This window comes from Chelonia mydas, chromosome 13 (genome assembly GCF_015237465.2).
Source record: "Chelonia mydas isolate rCheMyd1 chromosome 13, rCheMyd1.pri.v2, whole genome shotgun sequence".
NCBI lineage: Eukaryota > Metazoa > Chordata > Testudines > Cheloniidae > Chelonia > Chelonia mydas.
Window position 1 is genome coordinate 28010893 of NC_051253.2, and position 20851 is coordinate 28031743.

Below are 20851 nucleotides of genomic sequence, written 5' to 3' on the forward strand. Positions count from 1 at the left end.
GTTTATACTGTTCTATGACCTATACACTGAAATGTAAGTACAGTACAATATTTATATTCCAATTGATTTATTCTATAATTACACGGTAAAAATGAAAAAGTAAGCAATTTTTCAGTAACAATGTGCTGGGACACTTCTGTATTTTTATGTCTGATTTTGTAAGCAAGTCGTTTTTACGTGAGGTGAAACTTGCGGGTACGCAAGACAAATCAGACTCCTGAAAGGAGTACACTAGTCTGGAAAGGTTGAGAACCACTGTCAGCGGGAGCTCGCAGATCTGGGCAGTTCTGAATCTGTCCACTAGAGGGCAGAGCAGTGCTTTTTATACACAATGTACACACACATGCACCTCTACTTATCACTGCACTACCTCTAAGTTCCTTCCCAAGTCTCAACACACACACACCTCCAGCCTGGCCACAAGGCACTATAGGAACAGGTCCATTGGGTGACCTGCTCACAGGTATCATTAAAGGGCATAGCTTAAGCCCCATTGTTTGAAAATCAAGTATCAGAGAAGTAGCCGTGTTAGTCTGTATCCACAAAAACGAGGAGTCCAGTGGCACCTTAAAGACTAACAGATTTATTTGGGCATAAGCTTTCATGGGTAAAAAACCCCACTTCTTCAGAGTCATTGTTTGAAAATGTTGTCCCTGAGAGCCAGGTTTCCCAGAGAACTCGGAACCAGATTTCCAAGTGATCAACACTAAACCAGGGTGGACAAACTTTGACAGACCCACATTCATCTGAAAGCTTCTTGAATTTGGGTTGATTTTTCTGGAATTTCAATTAGGACATTTTCTTAAAAGTTCTGACAACATCAAAATGTCCCAGTTTGACATTTTCAGCACAAAATGTTTCCACGTTTTTGTTTTGAAATGACTTCTCATTTTGTCTTGTTAACCATGTTGTTTATATCTAATTATATATTGTGATATAATGCAACATTTTAAAAAAGACAAAATGACGATGAAACAAAATTTTTAGATTTTGTCAAAATGAAACATTTTAAGTGATCCAAAGCAATTTCCCCTCCCTTTCCCCCTCCCTCCGCTCCCGAATTTCCCTTCACAGAGAATTTCGAAATTTTTGGTTTTCTGATTTGGAACAAAGCCATAGTTCAAAATCTCCAAACCCTTTGTGAAATGGAATCTCCACCGTCCACAATGCTTCTCAGCATTGTCTACTAGAGTCTGATTTTCAAAAGCTCTCAGTATCCAACATGCACCAGATGGGCTGAGGTCTTCTGAAAATTCTGTCTCTAAATGTCCCTTCCCTGGATGCTTTGTGTATAAGAACCGCTGGCCTTCACCTGAAATCACTAGGAACTGGTGTGTTGACACGGAGCTCTGGTTGGGTGAAGGGTTCCCAGCAGAGTCCAGACTCGCCTCCGTCCCGTTTGTAACAGCTGAGAACAGGTAGTCATTGTATACAGAGTGTCCTGTGTATTAATAAGGGGGGGAAGAGTAGGGCTGAGTACAAGGGTAATTGCTTGGTGACAAGCTCATGTTGACTTCTTACCCCCCTTCCAACGTAAATACTTATGGAAGAATACGGTACTTTAGAGAAATCTATGAGCAGCAGATGTCCCAGATACACGCAGTGTCCAAGCCAATGCTGTTATCCAAACAGGATCAGCCCTAGGTGTTTTGCTGCCCCGCTCGCCTGCCCTTAGAATCAGCCCTGTACCCAGTTTCCTTGGCACTCAGGTGTGGGGGACCGCAAAGGTGAGAGACTCACCTGCCAAGATGCAAGATTCCTTGGGCAAAGCAGCTGCCACCAGACAGGAAAATGGGCCTGGAGACACAGGGATTGATCCTCAGCTTGTACGTAAGAGCTGAGCAGGATCTGATGGCAGGGCAAAGGTGACTCTAGGCTCTCCTTGATGGTGGTGCTGGCCACGTGCCAGGGTAGCAATTCACAGCAGCCCCCCGTGACAACAACCCCACGAGCTAGTCTGCCCACCAGGAATCTCCAGAGCGCAGCAGCACGGCAGCCATGCCCCGCCCCTTGGCCACGCCCAGACCAAAGTGATAGAAGAAAACCTGCTGATTTGCCCTCGTGTTCGTAGATTTGTATCAGACTAAGCCACAGACCCTCCAGTGTATTTAGGCTCCTAACTTCCATTGATTTCAATAGGAGTTAGGAATATAAATGCGTTGGAGGATCTGGGCCTAAGAGCTTTCCTACAACTTACTGGCGTCAGCACCCATGTGCGCAGGCAAGAGTCAAAACCACCCGGGGTAGAATGCTGGGCACCTCCAGCTGGAAACACCACGAGATCGCTGGAACGGACTTCCAGACTGCAAAGGAGAGAGTCAAGACACGACATGGATGGAAGGTTTCCAACACAGAGCACACGAGGGTCTGATCCAATTCCCATTAACGTCCACACAATGACTCCCACAAACTCCAGTAGAACTGGACCAGACTCCAAGGGCATCTAGAAGATGGCGGGAAGGAGCCAGAGCAGAGCGAGCAGTTAAGGATCAGGGAAGCAGAGGTGGGAATCAAAGCAGGGATGAGGAAGTGCAAAGGGATTGCCGAAGTTTACTGGCTGCCACTATCCCACCAGCCTGTCCAAGGGAAACCACAGAGTCAGCCAATGAGAGGAGGCTGGAGGGAGAAGAGACAGAGTGGGAGGAGAGGGCTGGCTGGCTGGTGTCCGTGCTAGACGCCACGCACAGAAGGAGACAGGGCTGCCACAAGGGCACACCAGGAATTTGAAGGGAGGGAGGAGTTGGTGCAGGGAGAATTGTGCTTCAAGTGCTGTCCCATCAACCCATCACCCCCATGGAAAGGAGGACCCAGCATTTGAGGGGCGAAGCAGTAGATACTTAGAGACGCTCGACACATTTCAACAGCACCACTTTTCCCGCTGAAAAATGGAATTTCAACAAGAAATTGTTGTGGGAAAATGTCATTTTGGGGTAGTTTTTTGATGGGATAGCTCAAAAGGTGATGAGAGAAAAATATGCAGTTTAGTTGCAGTTGTTGAAAATGGAAAAAAAATGAAATTGGGGGATTTTTGTTCCCCCCCCCCTCCTTTTTTTCCCCTTTTGGCGACTGAGTGCAACAAAACGAACGATGTCATTCCTTCGGTCTGTGGCATTCATTTGCAAAAGAGGAAAAAAGGGGGAGAAAGGAAAAAATATCACAGATTTTGAAATAAAAAAACCGTTGTTTTTTGAAAAGTGGCTCACAGTGAAAATTCTGAATTGAATCAACATGAAAATTTCATTTGGAAAAATTTTCCCATGAAAGAGCGACAGATTTCACCTGGATATTTTTAGTATGGAAATGTTCATGGGGAAAAGCCAGGGGCTTCACAGACAAGCTGGTCATTATTTCCTTTGGAAGTGCGGAGGAAATGAGTGTGAGGATCTGTTCTTGTTTTAGCCAGACTGGAGTGGGAGGTGGGGAGGATGCCAGGCAGAAATGGCCCCTGGGAGGGTGCTTCACTCACCATTTCTGCATTTTCTGTCCGGTTTTGTGCTTGAAAACTGCACTAGGCATAAAGTTCCCTGAAACCAAAACCAAGTTTGGGAAACAAGACATCTTGGTTCCTTGCTCCAGCATCCCAAGGACACTGCTGCCCTTGGCGTCCGATCACCATCGCACACTAAACATTTTGTTTTCTCCTTTCCGCCATGAGCCTAAGTAGCTGGTATACGAGCAGTTTTGCTAAGCGCCAAGTCCAGTACATTACAGCCCTTTCGTACACAAGGGGCTGTTGGTTTGTAATCCCAAGCTCTGGAGGCCTTACAGACTGGGTTTGTTAGACTTCATCCCGACGTAGGGAGGTGTCGCAACGCAGCACACTCAGGAGAGACATCTTGGAAATAAGGCATACATTTTAACGGTGAGAATAATTAAGCACTAGAACAAGGATTGTGGTGGATTTCCTGCATTGGCAATTATTAAATCAAGACTGGATGTTTTTCTAAAACTCTGCTCTCAGAATTATCGTGGGGCTGTTCTCTAGCCTGTGTTATGCAGGAGGTCGGACTTGATGGTCACAACGGTTCCTTCTGGCTTTGGGATCTAGGAATGGGCAGAGCCGACTGTGGATACATTTCAGGGTCTGCCACACAAATACACCAATCGTCTCAAAAACTCATTGCAGCCCAGTGACTCAGACTCGGGACTGGATTTTGCTCTCCCCATTCCATTCACAGCACTTGACCCAAAGGTGTGCTAATTATGGACAGCACTGCTGCTCCGCGGGAAGGAAGCATGGAGGGAATACAAGTTAGTCTGAGACAGCTGCTCCAGTGCCCTAAAATGCAACTGAAACAAAATGACAAGGATTGACACCCCTTCTGCACAGGTGTAAATGTCTCCACAAGGTGTAAGGCAAAGAAGAATCTGGCCCAGTGACTCCCAAGGAATCATCACACTGGCCCAGTCTTACCAAGGAATAATCACACTGACACTTTGACAGGTGCTCAAAGGAAGCATCTCTCTCATGGCAGGTTTGGAGCTCTTTTCCTTCTGCATTGCCTTTCGTTTCTAATCTGCATCGGGCCGAGTCCCTCGGCTTTCCCAGGAGGAGAACTCATCTGCTTGACTGATTTTCATTTCATGGATCCCGAACAAACCATTTCTGACCCAGCCTGGGGCGTGTGCTGAGAGGGCACATTCACACTATGGGAAAACCTCCAGACGGAAAAGTCTGAGCAGGGCTGGCTGAGAGGACCGCTCGTTTTTGGAGGCAGAAGAACGCTGAGTGGGGTAAAGGGTTAATAGTATTACTTATCTGAGTTACAGAAGCACCTAGGGCAGTGGTTCTCAACCTATTTACCACTGTGGGCCGCATATGCAGCTCTCTGGGTGTTATGTGGGACGCATCCACACAATATATATACCACCAGTATGGCCCTGAGGATGTCACAGGAGCCGCAGCTGTGTGCTGATTGGGCCGCAAGCAGCCCATGGGCTGAGAACCACTGACCTAGAGCCGCCAGTGAGATCAGGGCCCCATAATGTGAAACAGACCCTGCCCCAAAGATCTTATGGTCTCAGTAGACAAAGACTAGGCACAAGGAAGCTTTATTCTCCCCACAATGCAGCAAGGCCAGTGACTTGCCCACGGTCACACAGGATGTTTTGATTAGAACTGGGACTTGAATGAAGCTCTCCCAATTCCTAGCCGAGAGCCTGAATGACAAAACTATGTTTCCTCCCTCTTCAGTCCTTCCTTCGAGGCTATGGATTCCCGAGCTATAGCAGTGGTGGCCAAGCACGGCTTTCTGCGTGTGTCTCGCAGCTGGGCTTGCCTTCATTATGCCCAGGCGTGTATAGATCGCAGGGCCCAGCCTGACCTGACGGGAGCGGCTGAGCAGGAGCATTGCAGGCTGGAATCTGCCCTTTCCGCAGTCCACGCCTCGGTGCCGAAGACCAGTGAAGTTACAATCTGCTCCATGTAATGCAAACAAGCAAGCTGCAGCCCTCAGGTTCTGGGCAAGGTGCCAGTGCAGCCCTCAGTAAAGCATACTTGCCCCTGACCTATCTGCATTTTACAAAGGAAGGCCCTGACTACACACCAGAGTGATGCGTGTCTCGTTATACAGGTCCAGCACCACCAGTGAGTTGCAGGATAAGGCTACAGAAAGAAAAGGAGTACTTGTGGCACCTTAGAGATAAGTCTACATTGCAAAACACACCCCACAGCAGTGAGTCTCAGAGCCAGGGTCCACTGACTCAGGCTCACGCTACGGGGCTAAAAATAGCTGTGTAGACCCTCCCGCTCGGGCTGGAGCCCAGGCTCTGAGACCTGGCAAGGGTGGGTAAGGGATGGAAATGAGGGAAAACCAAATGAAAAATAAGGGACGACACTTAGCTTTAAGGGAAACACTTCCCTGTGCATAGCATGTATTTTTCTCTTAAGTGCACATTTCTACTGCCCTCAAGTGTACAGCGCAATTATCATCAGCTTCAATGTAATGTTTCAAAGGGCCAAGGGACGTCCCTTGAAATAAGGGACAGGTGGCCACCCTAGGGCCTCAGAGCCAGCACGCCAGGCCGAGCAGGAATATCTACACTGCTATTTTAGTGTGAGCCCCACGAGTAGGGTTGCCAACTTTCTAATCACACAAAACGGAACACCCTTGCCCTGCCCCTGTCCCAAGGCCTGCCCTTGCCCCACCCCTTCTCTGGCTGGGGGTGCGGGCTCCGGGTTGGGGCCAGAAATGAGGAGTTCAGGGTGCAGGAGAGGGGCTCTGGGCTAGGGCAGGAGGTTGGGGTGCAGGCTCTGGGGTAGGGCCAGGGATGAGGGGTTTGGGGTGTAGGAGGGGGTTCCTGGCAGGGGCTGAGGGGTTCAGAGTGTGGGAGGGGGCTCCAAGCTGAGGCAGGGGGTTGGGGTTGTGGAGGTGTGCAGGGTGCAGGCTCCAGGAGGGAGTTTGGGTACAGGAGGGGGCTCAGGACTGGGGCAGGGGATTGCGGTGTGGGAGGGGTTGTGGGGAGCGGGATCCGGGTGGCGCTTACCTCGGTGGGCTCTGGAAGCCGTGACATGTCCCTCAACTCCTATGTATAGGGAAAGCCAGGCACCGCCCCTGAAGCTCCCATTGGCCAATGGGAGCTGTGGAGCCAACACTTGGGATGGGGGCAGCGCACGGAGGTAGGGTAGGGAGCCTGCCAGCCCTGCTGAGGGCAGCCAACCAGACTTTTAACTGCCCAGTCAGCAGGCTGACCGGAGCCGCCAGGGTCCTTTTTCGACCGGGCTTTCTGGTCAAAAACTGGACACCTAGCAACCCTACCCACGAGCCTGAGTCAGCTGACCCAGGCTCTGAGATGTGCTGCGGTGGATTTTATTTGCAAAGTAGACGTACCCTCAGTTCTCCTAGGTACATCCCGAATGGGATGGGGAATTGCTAAGGCGGCCACTTGTCTGGTTTTATACCGGACGTTCCCCTTTTTGGCTGGTTTGTTCCCAGACCAGTAATGGGACAAAATCAGCTGTGGTTTTGTCCGATATCCGACAGGGGGCGCCCTTTGGAAGAGTGCACTGCTCCGCCCCTACCAGCATGACCTCACACTGCATGCGTGTGAGATCATGCTGTCGGGGGCTGAGTCACGCGGGCGGAGGCAGGCCCACGCTGTTCCCAGAAGTGCTGGAATGTCTGAGATTCCAGGAACTCATGACTGGCCACCTTAGGAATAACTATACCAGCGTAAGGCACCTTCGTACCAGTATCACCACATCCCCACTGGGGGCTGTAGTGGTATAATTGCTTTGGTAAAAAATAAATAAACAAACAAATAAAACATGCCTCTAACCTACATGGTTATACCAGGACGACAACTGCTTAGACCCTCACCTTAGGTCTCACCCTTTGCCCCATGGCATCCGCACACATTCCCCGGCAGTGAGTCACTGAGGAATGGCTGGTTCCAGGTTGCAGTGCCACGTACCTGGGAAGAGGGAGGCGTGTCTGATGCTTCCCTGTGCAGTGAGAACCTGTTTGAGGGCAGGGTTCCTGAGGGGAAGGGCGCAGAGAGATTTTCTTCCCAGCCTCGTCGCCTTCTGAACCTCCCATTCCAGGCCGGCCCAGCGGCGTCACCTTCAAACAGGCCTGGTGCTCCTGGTCTATTGTTTACCAGCCTCTTTTCTCTCAGAGGGACAGAAGAAACCTTCCCCACTCCTGTGTGAAATCGACTAAGGTGGAAACAGCCATGCATCTAAAGGTGAGTAGCTTCAGAGATCTTTGCAAATTATACTGCCATTCCCACGCCCCCTAAAATTCAGCTCCAAAGGGGATGGGGTAAGTGTTTCTGAATAAGAGTGTCTCCCTTTCCCACATTTCCACCTTTTCTCCCTCCCCTCTGCTGAGGCTGTGTGTGGTCCCCTTCCCCCAGTCCAGAATCCCCTATTCCTCCCCTCCCCGCAATATCGGGGCTCTGTCTTTGCCCCCATTCCCCCCTTTCCTCTCACCCCCTCCTTTCCTCTTCCACCCATTCCAGGGTCCCCAGTTCTCTCCCCTATGGCAGGGGCTCTGTGTGTGTCCCCCTATCTCCCATATTCTCCTCCGCTCAGTCCTGGGCCCTCCATTCTCTCCCCCATGCCAGAGGCTCTATTAATCATCCAGCCTTAAAAGTGTGCACTGGAGAGTGAAGCTGCCCCTAGGGAAGATCGGAAAGAGGGAAACTCCCCTGACTTTGCAGGCCAGAGCTTTCTCTTTGGGGAATCACTATCGGCAGAGGTCAGGGCCCATGGAGTGAGCATCTGTGTCAGGTAGCAGGTGTAAGCAGGGGAAGGCCCCTCAGGCAGTTACTAAAAGCCAGGGTCTGACCCCCCTCAGTCAAGAGGAGCAGCACCTAGCCCCGGAGCGGCCCACTGACTGTCCTGAGATAGGGTGCTACTCAGAGTACGGGAGGGGATCAGAGGCTGGCACTAGGTGGAGACTTATGCCTTTCTATGGAGTTTAGTGCCAACTGTCCCTGCAAAGGGGATAGTTACATTCTGACCTAAGACAGCCTTGGCCTTTCCCCTGGGATTTTTCATTCTTCTGCACTTTCTTTCCTCAACTATGGTATCATTTGGCCATTGCTGTAGTGCCCTGATCCACCCGCCCAAGAAATGAATGGCAACGAGCGATTCTGCTGCATTTCACCCCAAAGGTGAGGCGGCAAAGGGAGCCCTGTACAGATTTGTGATGCCTTTTGTGATCTGTCAGCATGGAAGATCTCACATTCATTCCGGATATTATCTTTGTGTGCTGAATATCTGTCATGTGTCAATTTCATCCCAGTTCTCTGACCAGTCCCTGTCCCCCTGGGCTAAGGGAGAGCAGATTGCTGGGTTCCCAGGGCTGGCTGGGTTGCGAACTATGGCTCTGTTAATTCTAATGCTAGCAGAGCTCAGACACGACAGGAATGAGAAGTGGAAATGTGTGGTTTTGTTTGCAGCTTTTACACCAGCACACACCACTCTCTGTTGCTCACCTGCCTACCTCTGAGTGCGAAGAGGCAGTTCACAGGATCAGTATGTATGTGAAGGAGCACACAGGGTGTGAAACAGAGCACAGAGTAAATGGTGTGGGTGTGAATTAGCACACTGGGTGAAATGTGTGGAGGTGAGTGTACATAGAACAACACAGCAAATGCAAACAATCATTCTTTAAAGTTGGGGTTTTCAGAGGGGCCGTACGGGACTCGGTCACCCAACTCCCACTGACATTCAACAGGATTTGGGTGCCTGACTCCCTTAGGCTGCTTTGAAACTTCAGCCTAAACCGTTGGCTCCTAGGAACTATGTCTCCAGAGGGATCCCCTCGCACACAGCTGCTGGATCCTGGCTGCCTCAGCTGGAAAATAAGATCATTAGCGATCAGCTGGTGAAACAATGCAGCCTAGTGACTTAGGAAGTCACCCCCCTGCAAAGCAGCAATCACTGCATGGAGCTGGGGCGGCACTACCTTGCTGGTTGCTTGCGTAGTTATGGATGGGGGCTTATGAAAAAACAGTTAAAGTAGCTACCAACCACCAGGGCTGTCTCTCTGGGTCGATGGAGCTGTGCCCCGGTGGCAGCTTTTGTTTCCTGTGTCCTGCAGTTCGAAATGAGTAGAATAAGCTAACTGCTCTGCTGGAGCCAGCTGCCCTTTGCGGGGAGTCTTCCGTGTGCTGTGCTCTGATCTGAAAGGCGGAAGTGCTAGCAGTGCATCCCTTCCCCCAGCATGGCCCAGGGCTTGGTGCAGGCGTGGTGATGGTTACAAGCCAAAATCCTGGCCTGAGCTGCGAGCCCACCACTCCCTAGGCCCCAGAGTGAGGCAGCCAGGTACAGTAATGCCCAACGCTTCGCCGATCAGACAGATGACTCAGCAAATGCTGCACAAACCTGATTCATAAATGAAGCGGGTGATCCAGCCCATTACGCAGCCTTTTTGAGCAATGAAATGAGGCCCGAGTGGGCAAAGCCCAGGGGAATTCACCAGCAGGCGTGTGCAGCCCAGCTGATGAAGTGTGCAAGATCAGAACTCAAGCAGCTCAGTGAATTCAGCCAACGTGACCCTCTGGGCTCAGGGAGTGGGGTGGGAAACCTCCCCTGCTAACGGATGCAGACTGCACAGGGCTGGGCTGCTGCCCAGTGGCTAAGCAGGTGGGCAGATCCAAGGAAGACCTAGCGCGCTTCTTTCTCAGTGAAGTGGGCACAGAAAGCACTGACGGGCCCAGCTCAGCTCTGCAGCCATGGATCTCACTGCAAAGGCCAGCTGAGAAAACAGCCACGTCTTTCTGCGGCAGGGACACGTGCCAGCTTCAGCATCTGATGACTTGCCCTCAAGGACCAGCTCAGCCAGAGAAGGCTGGGAATTACCGACAGGGCTCTTGTCCTCTCCACAAGCATGTGACTCCTGCTAGTGTCAATGGGCAGCTTGTCCAGAAGAGAACAGAGCCCTGTGGAGATCCTGCACCGAGAGGAAGGAAGATGGCACTCACTCCTCCCTCAGCTTCCTGAGCAGTGCAGGGACTGCGGCTAATACCCTCTTCATAATACCTTGCTCTGCAGAGCCCTGGCACCCGGAGATCTCAAAGGAGGGCAGGATCAACAGCCCCCGGAGACACGTGGCATGGAAGGGACTTGCCCAAGGTTCCCCAGCAGGCCACCGGCAAAGCCAGGACTAGAACCCACATCTCCTGAGACCTAGTCCCCTCGCTACTGGACCACACGGCTTCTTATTGGAGGGGCAACTTGCAACTAGCCCAGGTATGGGAGGATGCACGGACCCTCCCTCCCTTTCATCCCCCTACTGCAGCCCTTGAACCACTACAAGTTACATTCTCAATATCCATTGGGCACTAGCCAAACCGAGCGTTCATTTGCCTCCTACCCCCCCGCCTGTAAAACCTGAAGTGCCCAATCCTGCTCCAATAGACGTCAATGCAAAACTCACATTGGCTTAAACAGAGGGCAGGACTGGACCCAGAGGGCAGGGTTAGAGAAATTGATGCAACTGCCCAGCCAGCTGCAACCTGTTCTCGCTCCAGGAAATACACTTTGGACATGCAAATTCCATTCAGAGCCAGAGCAGTCCACTGCACTGCAATAAGGAAATGCCCTGCAGCAACTCTCCCCTGAGTGCTATCTGATCTGCTCTCTGGGCCTGTTTTAAAGGAGGAAACCCCCTTCTGTGCTCAGGCAAAGGGGCCTCTCTGGAGACTCAGCACATCCCCCACCCCGCCTTAAAGATTCACTGCAGCTACTCTGAAACAAAAGGCTGAGATACTCGTATTTAGCTAAGGAAAATCCCACTCCCGAGCACAGCTCATCTGCCCCCCTTTATTGCTACTTGTGATATTCGCACTGGAAAGGGTGCATTGATCCAGGTGGTGGTGTCGCACAAGCTCTCCTACGGCTGATAGTCACCACACACAGTGCCTGGCCCACATGGGGATCTTTGCCTAACCGCCCCCCTGACAATTGTTTAAGGTTTAAGTAAAACGGGTTCATCCCCCCTCCCCCCGGCTCCCCCAATTACGTTTTATTTTGGTCAGCACCTTGACGTGGTCAGGTCCCTGGGGGACCAGAAGCACCCGCCCTCCTTCCCGTGAGGGTTCTCTCCCAGCCGGCACTGCCCGGGCCTGTAACTTGCCAAGTCGGGTCAGATCGGCCAGAGCCGTGCGGAGCTTCCGGAGAGAAACCTACCACCAGGCGAAACCTGCCTGGTTTCATTAGGCAAATGAAATGCCATGAGGCGCATTGGAAAGGTCAGGGAAACTGAAAAAAATCATGGCAGCCAGCCAGCCACCACAAGTTAGCTACCATGTGTAAAGCCACCCCCACGTCTGCAATGGGGACCGAGCCCAGAGTAGGAGTACCCGGCCAGCTGTCAGCGTGGCCCAAGGTCGGGAGCGAGGGCCTCTAGGTTCTGCACGGGGCCCGGGCTATTAAATGTGTTTAACAATGATCTGAGGAGGACTACAGGCCACATTTGCAGATGGCAGCGTGGGGGCAAAGAACACCCACTTCTCTCTCTGCCCGGTCACAAGAGTGTGCCCCATCTTAGCAGAGACCTGGCCAAGGCAACCCACTCCTTCCTGCCCCTCCAGGCCTCTTCACTGCAGCTCAGTAGGGGTAACACTTTCAAAAGTGCCTAAGTGGCTTAGGAGCAATAGCCCCCATTACTTAGGTACTGAACTCACTCAGCACTATGGCCGAGCTCCTCCAAGGCTCCTAAACAGCGAGGAATGGAAAGCTCCTTCAGATGGTACAATAGACACCTCCTATCTGCTCAGCCCCCCAGATCCCTGGGAGCTTCTCCAAGCGAAGTCACTTTCCCCATGTTTGTTCCACAGGTGGAAGTGGCTGCCCAAATTCTGCTGGGCTTTGCCTTTTGTCAGACGTTCGGTGCCCACATTCCCTGCCGGGAGCCCTCCGATGCAGAGCTGGAATCCATGCTCAGCCGCCTTCTTGCTCCTGGAGTTAGCTTATTGGCTCAAAGGGAGGATGTTTTACCTGACCAGGACCTGAAGTCGTGCCCTGTGAATGTCAGCCAGACCTTGTCCCGCCTCCAGGACAGGAGCGCCTCCCCGTGGTCATACAGGTAAGCCGCAGACAGAGGAGTGAAGGGCATCTCAGCAAAAGTCACCTCTGGGTTCAGGCACTGTCACTGGGATCCAGAGCTTGAAACCCCTCCCCCCCCCCCATCTCTCTCAGGTGTGGAGCTGCATTCCCTGAGTCAAACTACATCCTCCTCATCCCCTGGAGATAGCGGATGGCTGGTTCTGCAGGGTTAATTATTACTCTCCTGGGCACTTCTAGAACGTGTCCCTCTTTTGACACATGCCAGGGGCACTCTCCACTCCACAGTCAGCCACCCCGCAGAGAAGGAAACAAACCAACACCTCTGAGCCCCGCCAGCAGCCACGTCCCCCTCGCTGGAGGCTCCACCCAGCAGCAGCTGGCTCAGGCTCACAGGGGCATTTTCTTATCTCAGGTAGTTTTGAAAATGGCATCGGGGATAGAACTGCCATGCACCGCAGGCACTAAGCTAGTTATGGCTGGTTAGTGACACTGTGGCATTTTGCCCCACTCTGTGCCTCAGTTTCCCCTCCTGTGAGCTCAATGTAACACTGCCCAGCCGCCAATCAGCTCCTGAATGTTGGTGCAGCACTTCACACGGCAGGTGTGGGAGGAGTAGCGTTATTAACCCTTTCCGAACAGCTCAGCGAACCCCTAGCTGGAGTGCATTGGCCAGTGCTCAATTTTATTAGGTGACCTCATTAATCCGCTTTCTTCCAACAGGGTCAACGAAGACCCCCGCCGGTACCCCCGGAGGGTGCTGGAAGCCTACTGCCTGTGTGAGGGCTGCCTGGTAGACAGGCAGGAGGACAGGTCTGTGCAGAGTGAGCCCTTTTACCAGGAGGTGCCCGTTCTGCAGAAATCCGGCCAGTGTGAGGCAGGCCAGTACGTTTACCAGCCCAGCCGCCTGCAAGTCGCTCAGTTTTGCATTTGCACGTTCCCTTGAGACAGGCAAAATGCTTTCACCTGTGGCCACCACCCTGCAGCCTGCGTCAGTGCCCCTGCCAACACAACACTGCCACAGTCATTCGGCGGGGGAGCGGAATGAATGCTGGAGCCTCGTGAACCAGTGCTGGCTAGGGTACTGTCCCTGGAGAAAGACAACAGCGATCTCAGGGAGACCCACGTAACGGCCAGCACACTCACCATGCCCTCTGCTACTGTCATTCATCAATGGCACACTCGACAGAGGACTTTCCAATGGCCAGTCCCATTGCTAACCTGGTTTCCTCCTTGGGGGGATCTAGGCCACAGCCAGGTGGGACTGGCTGTTTTTCAGCTTTGCCGAGTGCTGCTAAGGCAGAGGGGACCTGCAGCCCATGGAGTTCCCCAGGGCAGCTTGCCGCTAACCCCATTTATAATACAGGCTGAGAGAGCTCCAGCCCACAAGGTGACAGGTCCACGTCAGGATGCTCCATCTTGATCCAGGGAGCGGATTCTCGCTCAAGAAGGGGCTTCACGTGCTGTGACCTGTCGTCTCTGTGAGCTGCACCTCCACGTTAAACAGAAGAGAACTGCAGTCTGCTTTCCTGGAAGGGCACAGCCCTCGAGCTCTGGGCAGGCTGCCCATGTGGTCCTTGGCCAGGCAATGGTTGAGTGCCCCGTTCATGGTCACACACAGCTTCAGAGAACACAAAGAGCAACTTGCCCCTCATTCGCTTCTCCAGGGTCCTGCAGAGAGGGGAGCTCCTTTGCTGGGATGGACGCGACCAGCGGATTCCACTCAGGATGATCCTACGGGAAGTGCTTGGTCTGCGGCGCTGCTGTCGCCAGAAATGTCTTTGCAGCCTGAGGAGCCAGAGCAGAAGTGGAGCCAGTGGGCTGAGGCGCATTAGAAGGTTAGCAACTGCCCAGGCCTTGGGAATGCTCAATTCCTAGTCAGGTGCAAGCAGACTATGCAGTCCTGCTGCTCTGTCTTTGGAGGCCTCCAGAAGGCAGGAGGGGGAGGCGGCTTCCTCCCACAGCAGGGGTCCGCTGCACTGGGCTGCAAGGCAACATTGCACAGGGAGACAGTATGGCTAATCCTCTCCACTAATAAATGTTACTCACCTTGCCACGGTGCCTAGCTGTTGGTGGACACAACAGCTTCCGACTGAGTTTGTACCAGGCTGGCTGTACCTATGCTGTGTGTCTGCACCCACCCGCTCAGTGTTTAGCTAATGCTTCCGCAGCTCACCCTTGCCCCAGGCTGAGGCTGGCAGCGGGTTGGAGTCTGGGTACAGGCTACACCACTCTTCCTTTGCCGTGTGCCCAGGGCCTGGCATGACTAGTGCCACTCACTCCCCGCTTCCTGTCCTGCAGGACATCCCAGAATGCACTGCCCCGCATGCTGCCAGCACCGCTCTCGGTGCGTGTCTCCTGCTGCGGCAGTCTGGGGTAGCTGCCCAGACTCTTCCCACAATGCCCTGGGGCAAACGGATTCTGGCATCGGGCTGGGTGGGAACTCAGAAAAACAGCTTGGGACTGAAGTGGCTGCATGTGCACAACTCAGCCATGTTTGTTGTCCCCAAGACGGATGAGAACTGGTTAAAAACCCTGGTACTTGTGGGGTGGACGGGGCCTTAACTGCTGGTAACAGGCAGGTTGTCCCAGCAGAGATGCAGTTGGTAATGTGTTGGGAGAGGGGAGCCATTTAGGAGCAGTGTGGAGCCCTTCCTGGTTCCCCAGCCAAGCCCTCGTGGAGGTTCACAAGCCACCTGGCCAAAGTTTCCTCATTTTTCATGTTCCCAGTGCCCCGGCACTTCCAGGCTCCCGCCCGGGCAGCAGCAGCAGAAGAGGGGAATTACCAGGAGAATCCCAGCCTGGTTTTCAGGCTTGGGAGGGGGTTAGACCACCATCCAGGTGCATATCCACCTGGTGTGTATCCAGTGATGTGGGGTCCAGCCATCACTAAGAACAGGCCGTATCCTATTGCAGACCCAAGAAAACGTGTGGGCTGTAATTGCACAGCAGCTACAAAGCTCGAGACACTGAATCCCCCAGTACGAAGCCTGACCTGCTTTTCATGAGCTCGCTTTCAACTCATCAGTCCTTATTGCCTCACCTCAGATGCAATTTAGTGCCATTGTCCTTTTCACCGGGAGGCTGTGGATGGGGATAACCTGGAGATGGGAGACTCTCCATCACCGGAATGTGATTCCTCTAGGTTTGGATGGAAAGAGCCATTCGCGGGAGGTAGTGGTATTGTACCAAACTACTGCAGCGCTTTCCTGTGCCATGGGAAGGCATTTTGTGCATGCTGTTAAAGGCTGATCAGCGCTGTTGGGGGAGCTCACAGGCCCCTAAAGGCTGCCCTCTACAGAGAGAAGGCTGCTGTCATGCAATACACTCACCGCCTCTTCCTGGTTGCTCCAGGGATTAGCACTTTCCAGGTTCGATGCCCCCTTCTGCCACTGGTTGCATTCCCTGCTGCCTCCCTCTCACTCTCTGAGACTCCGGGTGCTCTCCCTTCGTGGCTTGGCCCTCCAGCCAAGTCAGTAGGTGTTTTCCCCCTTCCAGGGTACCGGTCTTTCCGTACAAACTGTCTTCAGCAATCTTCCCATTTACTGCCCAGATGGTGCCACGTCCCCAGTGACGAGTAGGGGAATCCAGGCCCTCCCTCTACTCCAGGTTCCAGTTCTGGGACCCTCTACTCTGCAGCCAAGGTCTGCACCATCTTCCTGAGCCTTTTCCTACACCCTCTGCCCTAGGATTCCTTCCTTCCCTCTCTGATATCCAGAGAGCAGCAACAGGTGCCTCACTGCAGCCCCCTTCTGCTACCAGCTTCCTGGCTTTATCCTGCCCCACCTGTTCTTTCTCAGCGGGGCACTGTCATCATTCAGGGGATTAAGTGGGCCACCCAATTCCCCTCAGCTGGGGCCTTGCTGGTGAACTGTCTCCTTCTCAGCTTCATTAACCCCTTCCAGGCTGGTGTGGGGTACACACCCCAGCGGAGTAGCACACTCGCTTCCCCAGGGATGATAAAGCGGCAAGCCGGCATGGTAGCAGAGCAGTCCCTTGACAAATGCACGGCTTGGTTCACAGACACGGCCACCTCTTTGTACCAAGAGCTTCATCTCCAAATTGAAAAGACAGTGAGATTCCCCCGCCCGTTATAACATGAAGTATGCGTGACAGGTCTGTGCAGAGTGAGGACCACAGAAGCCCTTTCCTAAGGGGGCGTGCACATTGGTTCAATCACCGCAGAGCATTCTGCTTTCTGTCCTGTGTAGCTTGGATGAGGGGAACCAGCTTGGCAGCTTCTGCACATCTTCCTTCCACCCGTTTCACTGCTGCTCCTCACACCCTGCCGCGGTGCCAGCAGCTACGTAGCCATCGGTTAGTGGGAGACTCCCACCTCGGCTCCATTTTGTTGTGCCAACCGGCCAACCATGGGGTTTGAATTATGAGCCCCTAAGCCTCAGGGTGTTTTGTGCTGATGCTCAGAAGAAACCCTTCCACCAGCTTCACCAGGGTGAGACTCACAGGCTGTGGTGCTGACCCCGCCCTAGGTGCAGCCCAGTTCCCTCTGGCAGCGCGAGTTCCCTGTGCCCGCTGAGTACTGGGGCACACAAGTGAGGGAAGTGCAAATGCACAGGGCTAACATTGAAGAATCCAGCCCCAAGTGCCTTTCCCCAGGCCAGAGCCAGCATTAGAACCCAGAACTTCCTGCGGGCTTGTCCCAGGGCACTAGGCCACATCTCCCTCCGAGGGGTGACCTCTCCCTGTGTTATACGACACAACGCAGGATTGCAAAGGCATGCTGGGCCGTGACTCGCTGGGGTTCTGTTGTGAGTCAACGCAGCTGAGAGGCCAGCGTCCTGAGTTACTGCACATCACAAAGGAGCAGGTGTGTGGGTGAGTGAATCCAGACAATTCAGCTCACTCCACGGGTGCTGTTAGGTCACAGTCATTCCTCCCCTTGGGGCCAGGTGCAGGCCAGTTCCCTATGGATATTCTCCAGTACTTTCTCCCTTTGGAGAGCATTCCACAGCCTGACGGATCCCAGCACAGCTATTAAAGCCATTCAGCCCTAATTGTTGTTTCCCTTTATGGCGAATGATCATTTTCCACAGGTAAAAATCTTCTCTTCTGTTCCCTGAGCCAATCCCCAGGGGAGGGCGGAGAGCAGCTCCGGGCCCTGGCCTAAATAATCACTATTAACCATCTCACACGGATCCAGTTACCAGCAGGAAGCCCAGGAGCAGAGGAGAGTTTCCTGCTGCCCAGGTCGCCCCATGTGGCAGGACGTATTTGATAAAGAGTCACATTATCACCTGTCAGGGTGGTTTGTTCTAGGGCAGCAGGAGGCAGTTCCAAAGGGATCCTCTCGTCCCTGTAGCTCGCAGTCCCATCCAGGCCAGCCACCTTCTGGGTAAGCCCCGCATCGCCCCAGCTCCAAGCTGGCCAGTGGGTTGCAGTGGTGACACTGGTTTATGGGTCTGTTGATCTGGGAAGCCCGGTCTCCAGGCCACATTTACCACCCTCCTGAAATAGAACGGCATCTGACCGGACTCGGCTCCGGGAGCGCTCCAGGGGCCACTCGCACAGCCTGCTCAGAGAGCTCCCCGCTAGCCAGGCAGAATCTGCAAGCAGCAGCCACAAACTGGGGCCAGGGAGCAGAGCGGAGAGGCCCCCAGTGAGCACCCCCTGCCCACAACTCTCCAGGGTGCAAACGTGGGGGCTGGTTGCGAGAGCTTCCTGGCTGCTCCCAGCTCTCAGTATGTGGATGGGAACCCAGGCAGGGCTCTAGAAAACCAAGAAAAACACCTTGCATTGCTCACAGGAGCACATGGGAAGCCAGGCTCCAGAGCACAGATGCCAGAACCCACCTAAGCAAAGGAGCAGCTGTACTGTGGCCTGGCTGGAGTTCCCAGGTGGGAGCTGTTAGGGCTACCCTATCTCCTGCAGGCTCAGGGGGTGACAGACCTGCCCCAGGGCCCTGGTCTGCTCTGATCACAAGGCCCGCAGGTGGCAGCCATCGCCCTCCATGGATTGAGGTATTTGTATTCATTCCCATCACACACCCGCCTCCTGCCCTGTGAAGGACTGAGAGAGGCAGTCAATTAGCCCTGCTCCCAGCTGCGGTGGTGTCAGAGATCATTAACTGAGGTCAGGCCCCGGCATGACAGGGCCAGGCTCAGATGGAATCACTGTATAAATTACAATATTTAGCAGCCAATGGTGTGACGCTCCCTGGGTGGCTGCTGGGCAGGGTCGGCTTTGAAGGCTGAGCTGGGAAGCTGGCAAACCCTGAAAGCCAAGCCCCAGCTGTCTCAGCAGCTGGGAGCTCCTTCTCTGGTGGACTCAGCGCTGGTGAAAGATGTGATTGATCCACAGAGCAGGTAGCTATGGCAGGGGCAGGGGCAGGTGGGCTCACACACCTCACCCTCAGTCCAGCCTGGAAAAGACCAGCTCCCGCTAGCTTAGGCCTACTTGACAGGTGCCTTAGTGAGCCCTTGGTCAGTGAGACAGGCAGGTACCAGCGTTACTGAAAGAAGTGGGATGCTCTTGGTCAGATCCCGCTGGAGCCTCCAAGAGCAGGCAGGGCTCCCAGGTCACCCCCTGACGTGCAAGCCTCTTGGATCCAGGACTAGCAGCAGGAGGCACCCTGCCATACCCTCCAGCTCTTTCCCCCAGAGTCGCCCCTACCTTGCTCATCTACAATCCCAGGCTCAGCCAGGCTGGGAGACGGCAGACACCACCCTGTTCTCATCAGGGGGAAGTCTGCGCGGTCCTGCCTGAGGAGCCAAACTACTGCCCAGCACCCCAGAAACGGCAGGACAGGACACCTCTCACTGCTGGCGTTTATCAGGGTTCATACCAGGCAGCTCAGAGAGGGGCAGCGCCAGCCTCTGGAGAGGCTGGTACATCAGGTGCCAGTCTCAGTGAGCCACAGCTGGCCTGCCAGTCGCTGCTGTGAGTGCAGAGGCAGCATGGGAAGCAGTGCAGGCGGGGTGTGCCCTGAGTGATTCCCTAGAGCTGGTTGCATCACCCGTACAGCCGCCTTCCTAGCACCCCTCCCATCCCACCAGGGCTGCAGCACGGGGCAGAAGAAATGGCAATGAACGGCTGGGCCGGGAAAGGAATTCATTAGCACAAAGCCAGGTGGCTGCAGCCCTGCCATACAGGCTTCCCAAGGGGCGGGAGGCTTGTTACAAGCCCAGGCATTTCCGTGGCTCCAGCTGACCTTGAGATAAACCCACAGGAATCCGTGTGGGAGGCAGCGGAGCAGGAAGAAGGTTGCAAAAGGCTCCCAGAACATGCTGGCAAGTGAATGGTGCAATGTCTGAGGTCAGAGCGGCCCTGCTGACCCTATGGCCTTCAGCAACGTACAGTGCCGGAGTGGGGCTGCGTTCTCCTAGTTCAGCGGTTCACAAACTGGGGGTCAAGACTACAAAGTGGGTCATGACCCTATTTTAATGGGGTCGCCAGGGCTGGCGTTAGACTTGCTGGGGTCCGGGGCTGCAGCAGAAGTCTGAGCCCCACCGCCCAGGGCTGAAGCTGCAGCCCGAGTCTTGTCAGAAGGGGGTCACAGTGCAATAAAGTTTGAGAAGCCCTGACCTAGTTAATGGACCCTGCGGCAGAGCCCGGCTGCCTGTCACGTAGGCAGGGGCCATAAACCTGGCCATCTGATACCAGAGTCTGGGAACCTCCAGACTCGCCCCCTGGAGACACAATGAACAAAGGAGTCCCTCGGTGCAACATGCCTAGAGCCTGGTATTAACTGTCAGGCCCTGCCCTCTCGAGAGCAAATTCCGCCCCCGGGAGTCTGTGAGCGTCTGGCCATTCCCAGTGGAGCTGGGCCAGGGCCGGTCTCCATAGATCATCAAGCTTCATTTCCAGTCTGGTCTGCAGGCTTGTGTTATTCCTGGGCCTGTGCCAGAGGTTCTGGGCCTGGCGAGGGCAGGTGCTGGAGGGGGTGGTGCTGGTGAAGCACTAGGGGGCGCTGTCTTGCGCGGAGAGAACAGTGGCCTTTTCAGTGCAGGGGCCAAACTGAAAAATTCCTTGTAGTTCAAATCAAAACGATTTGTTTTGGTTCGCTTAGAAATGAAATGCAGATTTTGGTGGTTGTTTTTCCGTTCAGTTTTGAGTAATTTTCTATCTGTTTTTCGCCCTTTTTGTTTTTAAAAATTAGCCTCATTTCTAACCAGAAACAAAGATCCCAAATGTTTCCTTTTGAAATATTTCCGAATTGTTTTTTTCAGGTTTTTTAAGCCGAAGCCACTTGCTGAATCCGATCCGAGCCGGTGACTAGCGTTGCCACCTCCAAAATGCATTTTCCAGAAACATTATTATATGCTGAAGAGATTGCCACCTGTCTGTCATCCCTTTGAGTCAGTAATAAACCACGGC

At 53.6% G+C, this 20851-nt stretch overlaps 2 protein-coding genes across 2 annotated transcripts in view; one reads left to right on the forward strand and one right to left on the reverse strand.

Annotated features, from left to right (window-relative positions):
• Positions 1-220: 220 nt before the first annotated feature.
• CBFA2T2 (CBFA2/RUNX1 partner transcriptional co-repressor 2) overlaps positions 221-20851 on the reverse strand; it is a 129948-nt gene continuing 109317 nt past the window's right edge. Inside the window, exons 11-12 of the mRNA XM_043526763.1 lie at positions 2198-2303; positions 221-1441 (exon numbers count right to left, since the gene is read on the reverse strand). Of these exons, the coding sequence (XP_043382698.1) occupies positions 2229-2303 (75 nt within the window). The 3' untranslated portion in view covers positions 221-1441; positions 2198-2228. The remainder of the gene's footprint in view (positions 1442-2197; positions 2304-20851) is intronic.
• LOC114018854 (interleukin-17D) lies at positions 7462-17529 on the forward strand. Its single transcript, XM_027819575.3, has 3 exons — positions 7462-7686; positions 12292-12539; positions 13241-17529. Exons 1-3 carry the CDS (start codon positions 7675-7677, stop codon positions 13461-13463), a joined length of 483 nt encoding a protein of 160 aa, XP_027675376.1. The 5' UTR covers positions 7462-7674; the 3' UTR covers positions 13464-17529.

Excerpts from the sequence above, each read along its gene's own strand:
- LOC114018854 (XM_027819575.3), top strand. Across the intron at positions 12,540-13,240 it reads GCCTCCCCGTGGTCATACAG|GGTCAACGAAGACCCCCGCC; the intron begins GTAAGCCGCAGA and ends TTCTTCCAACAG.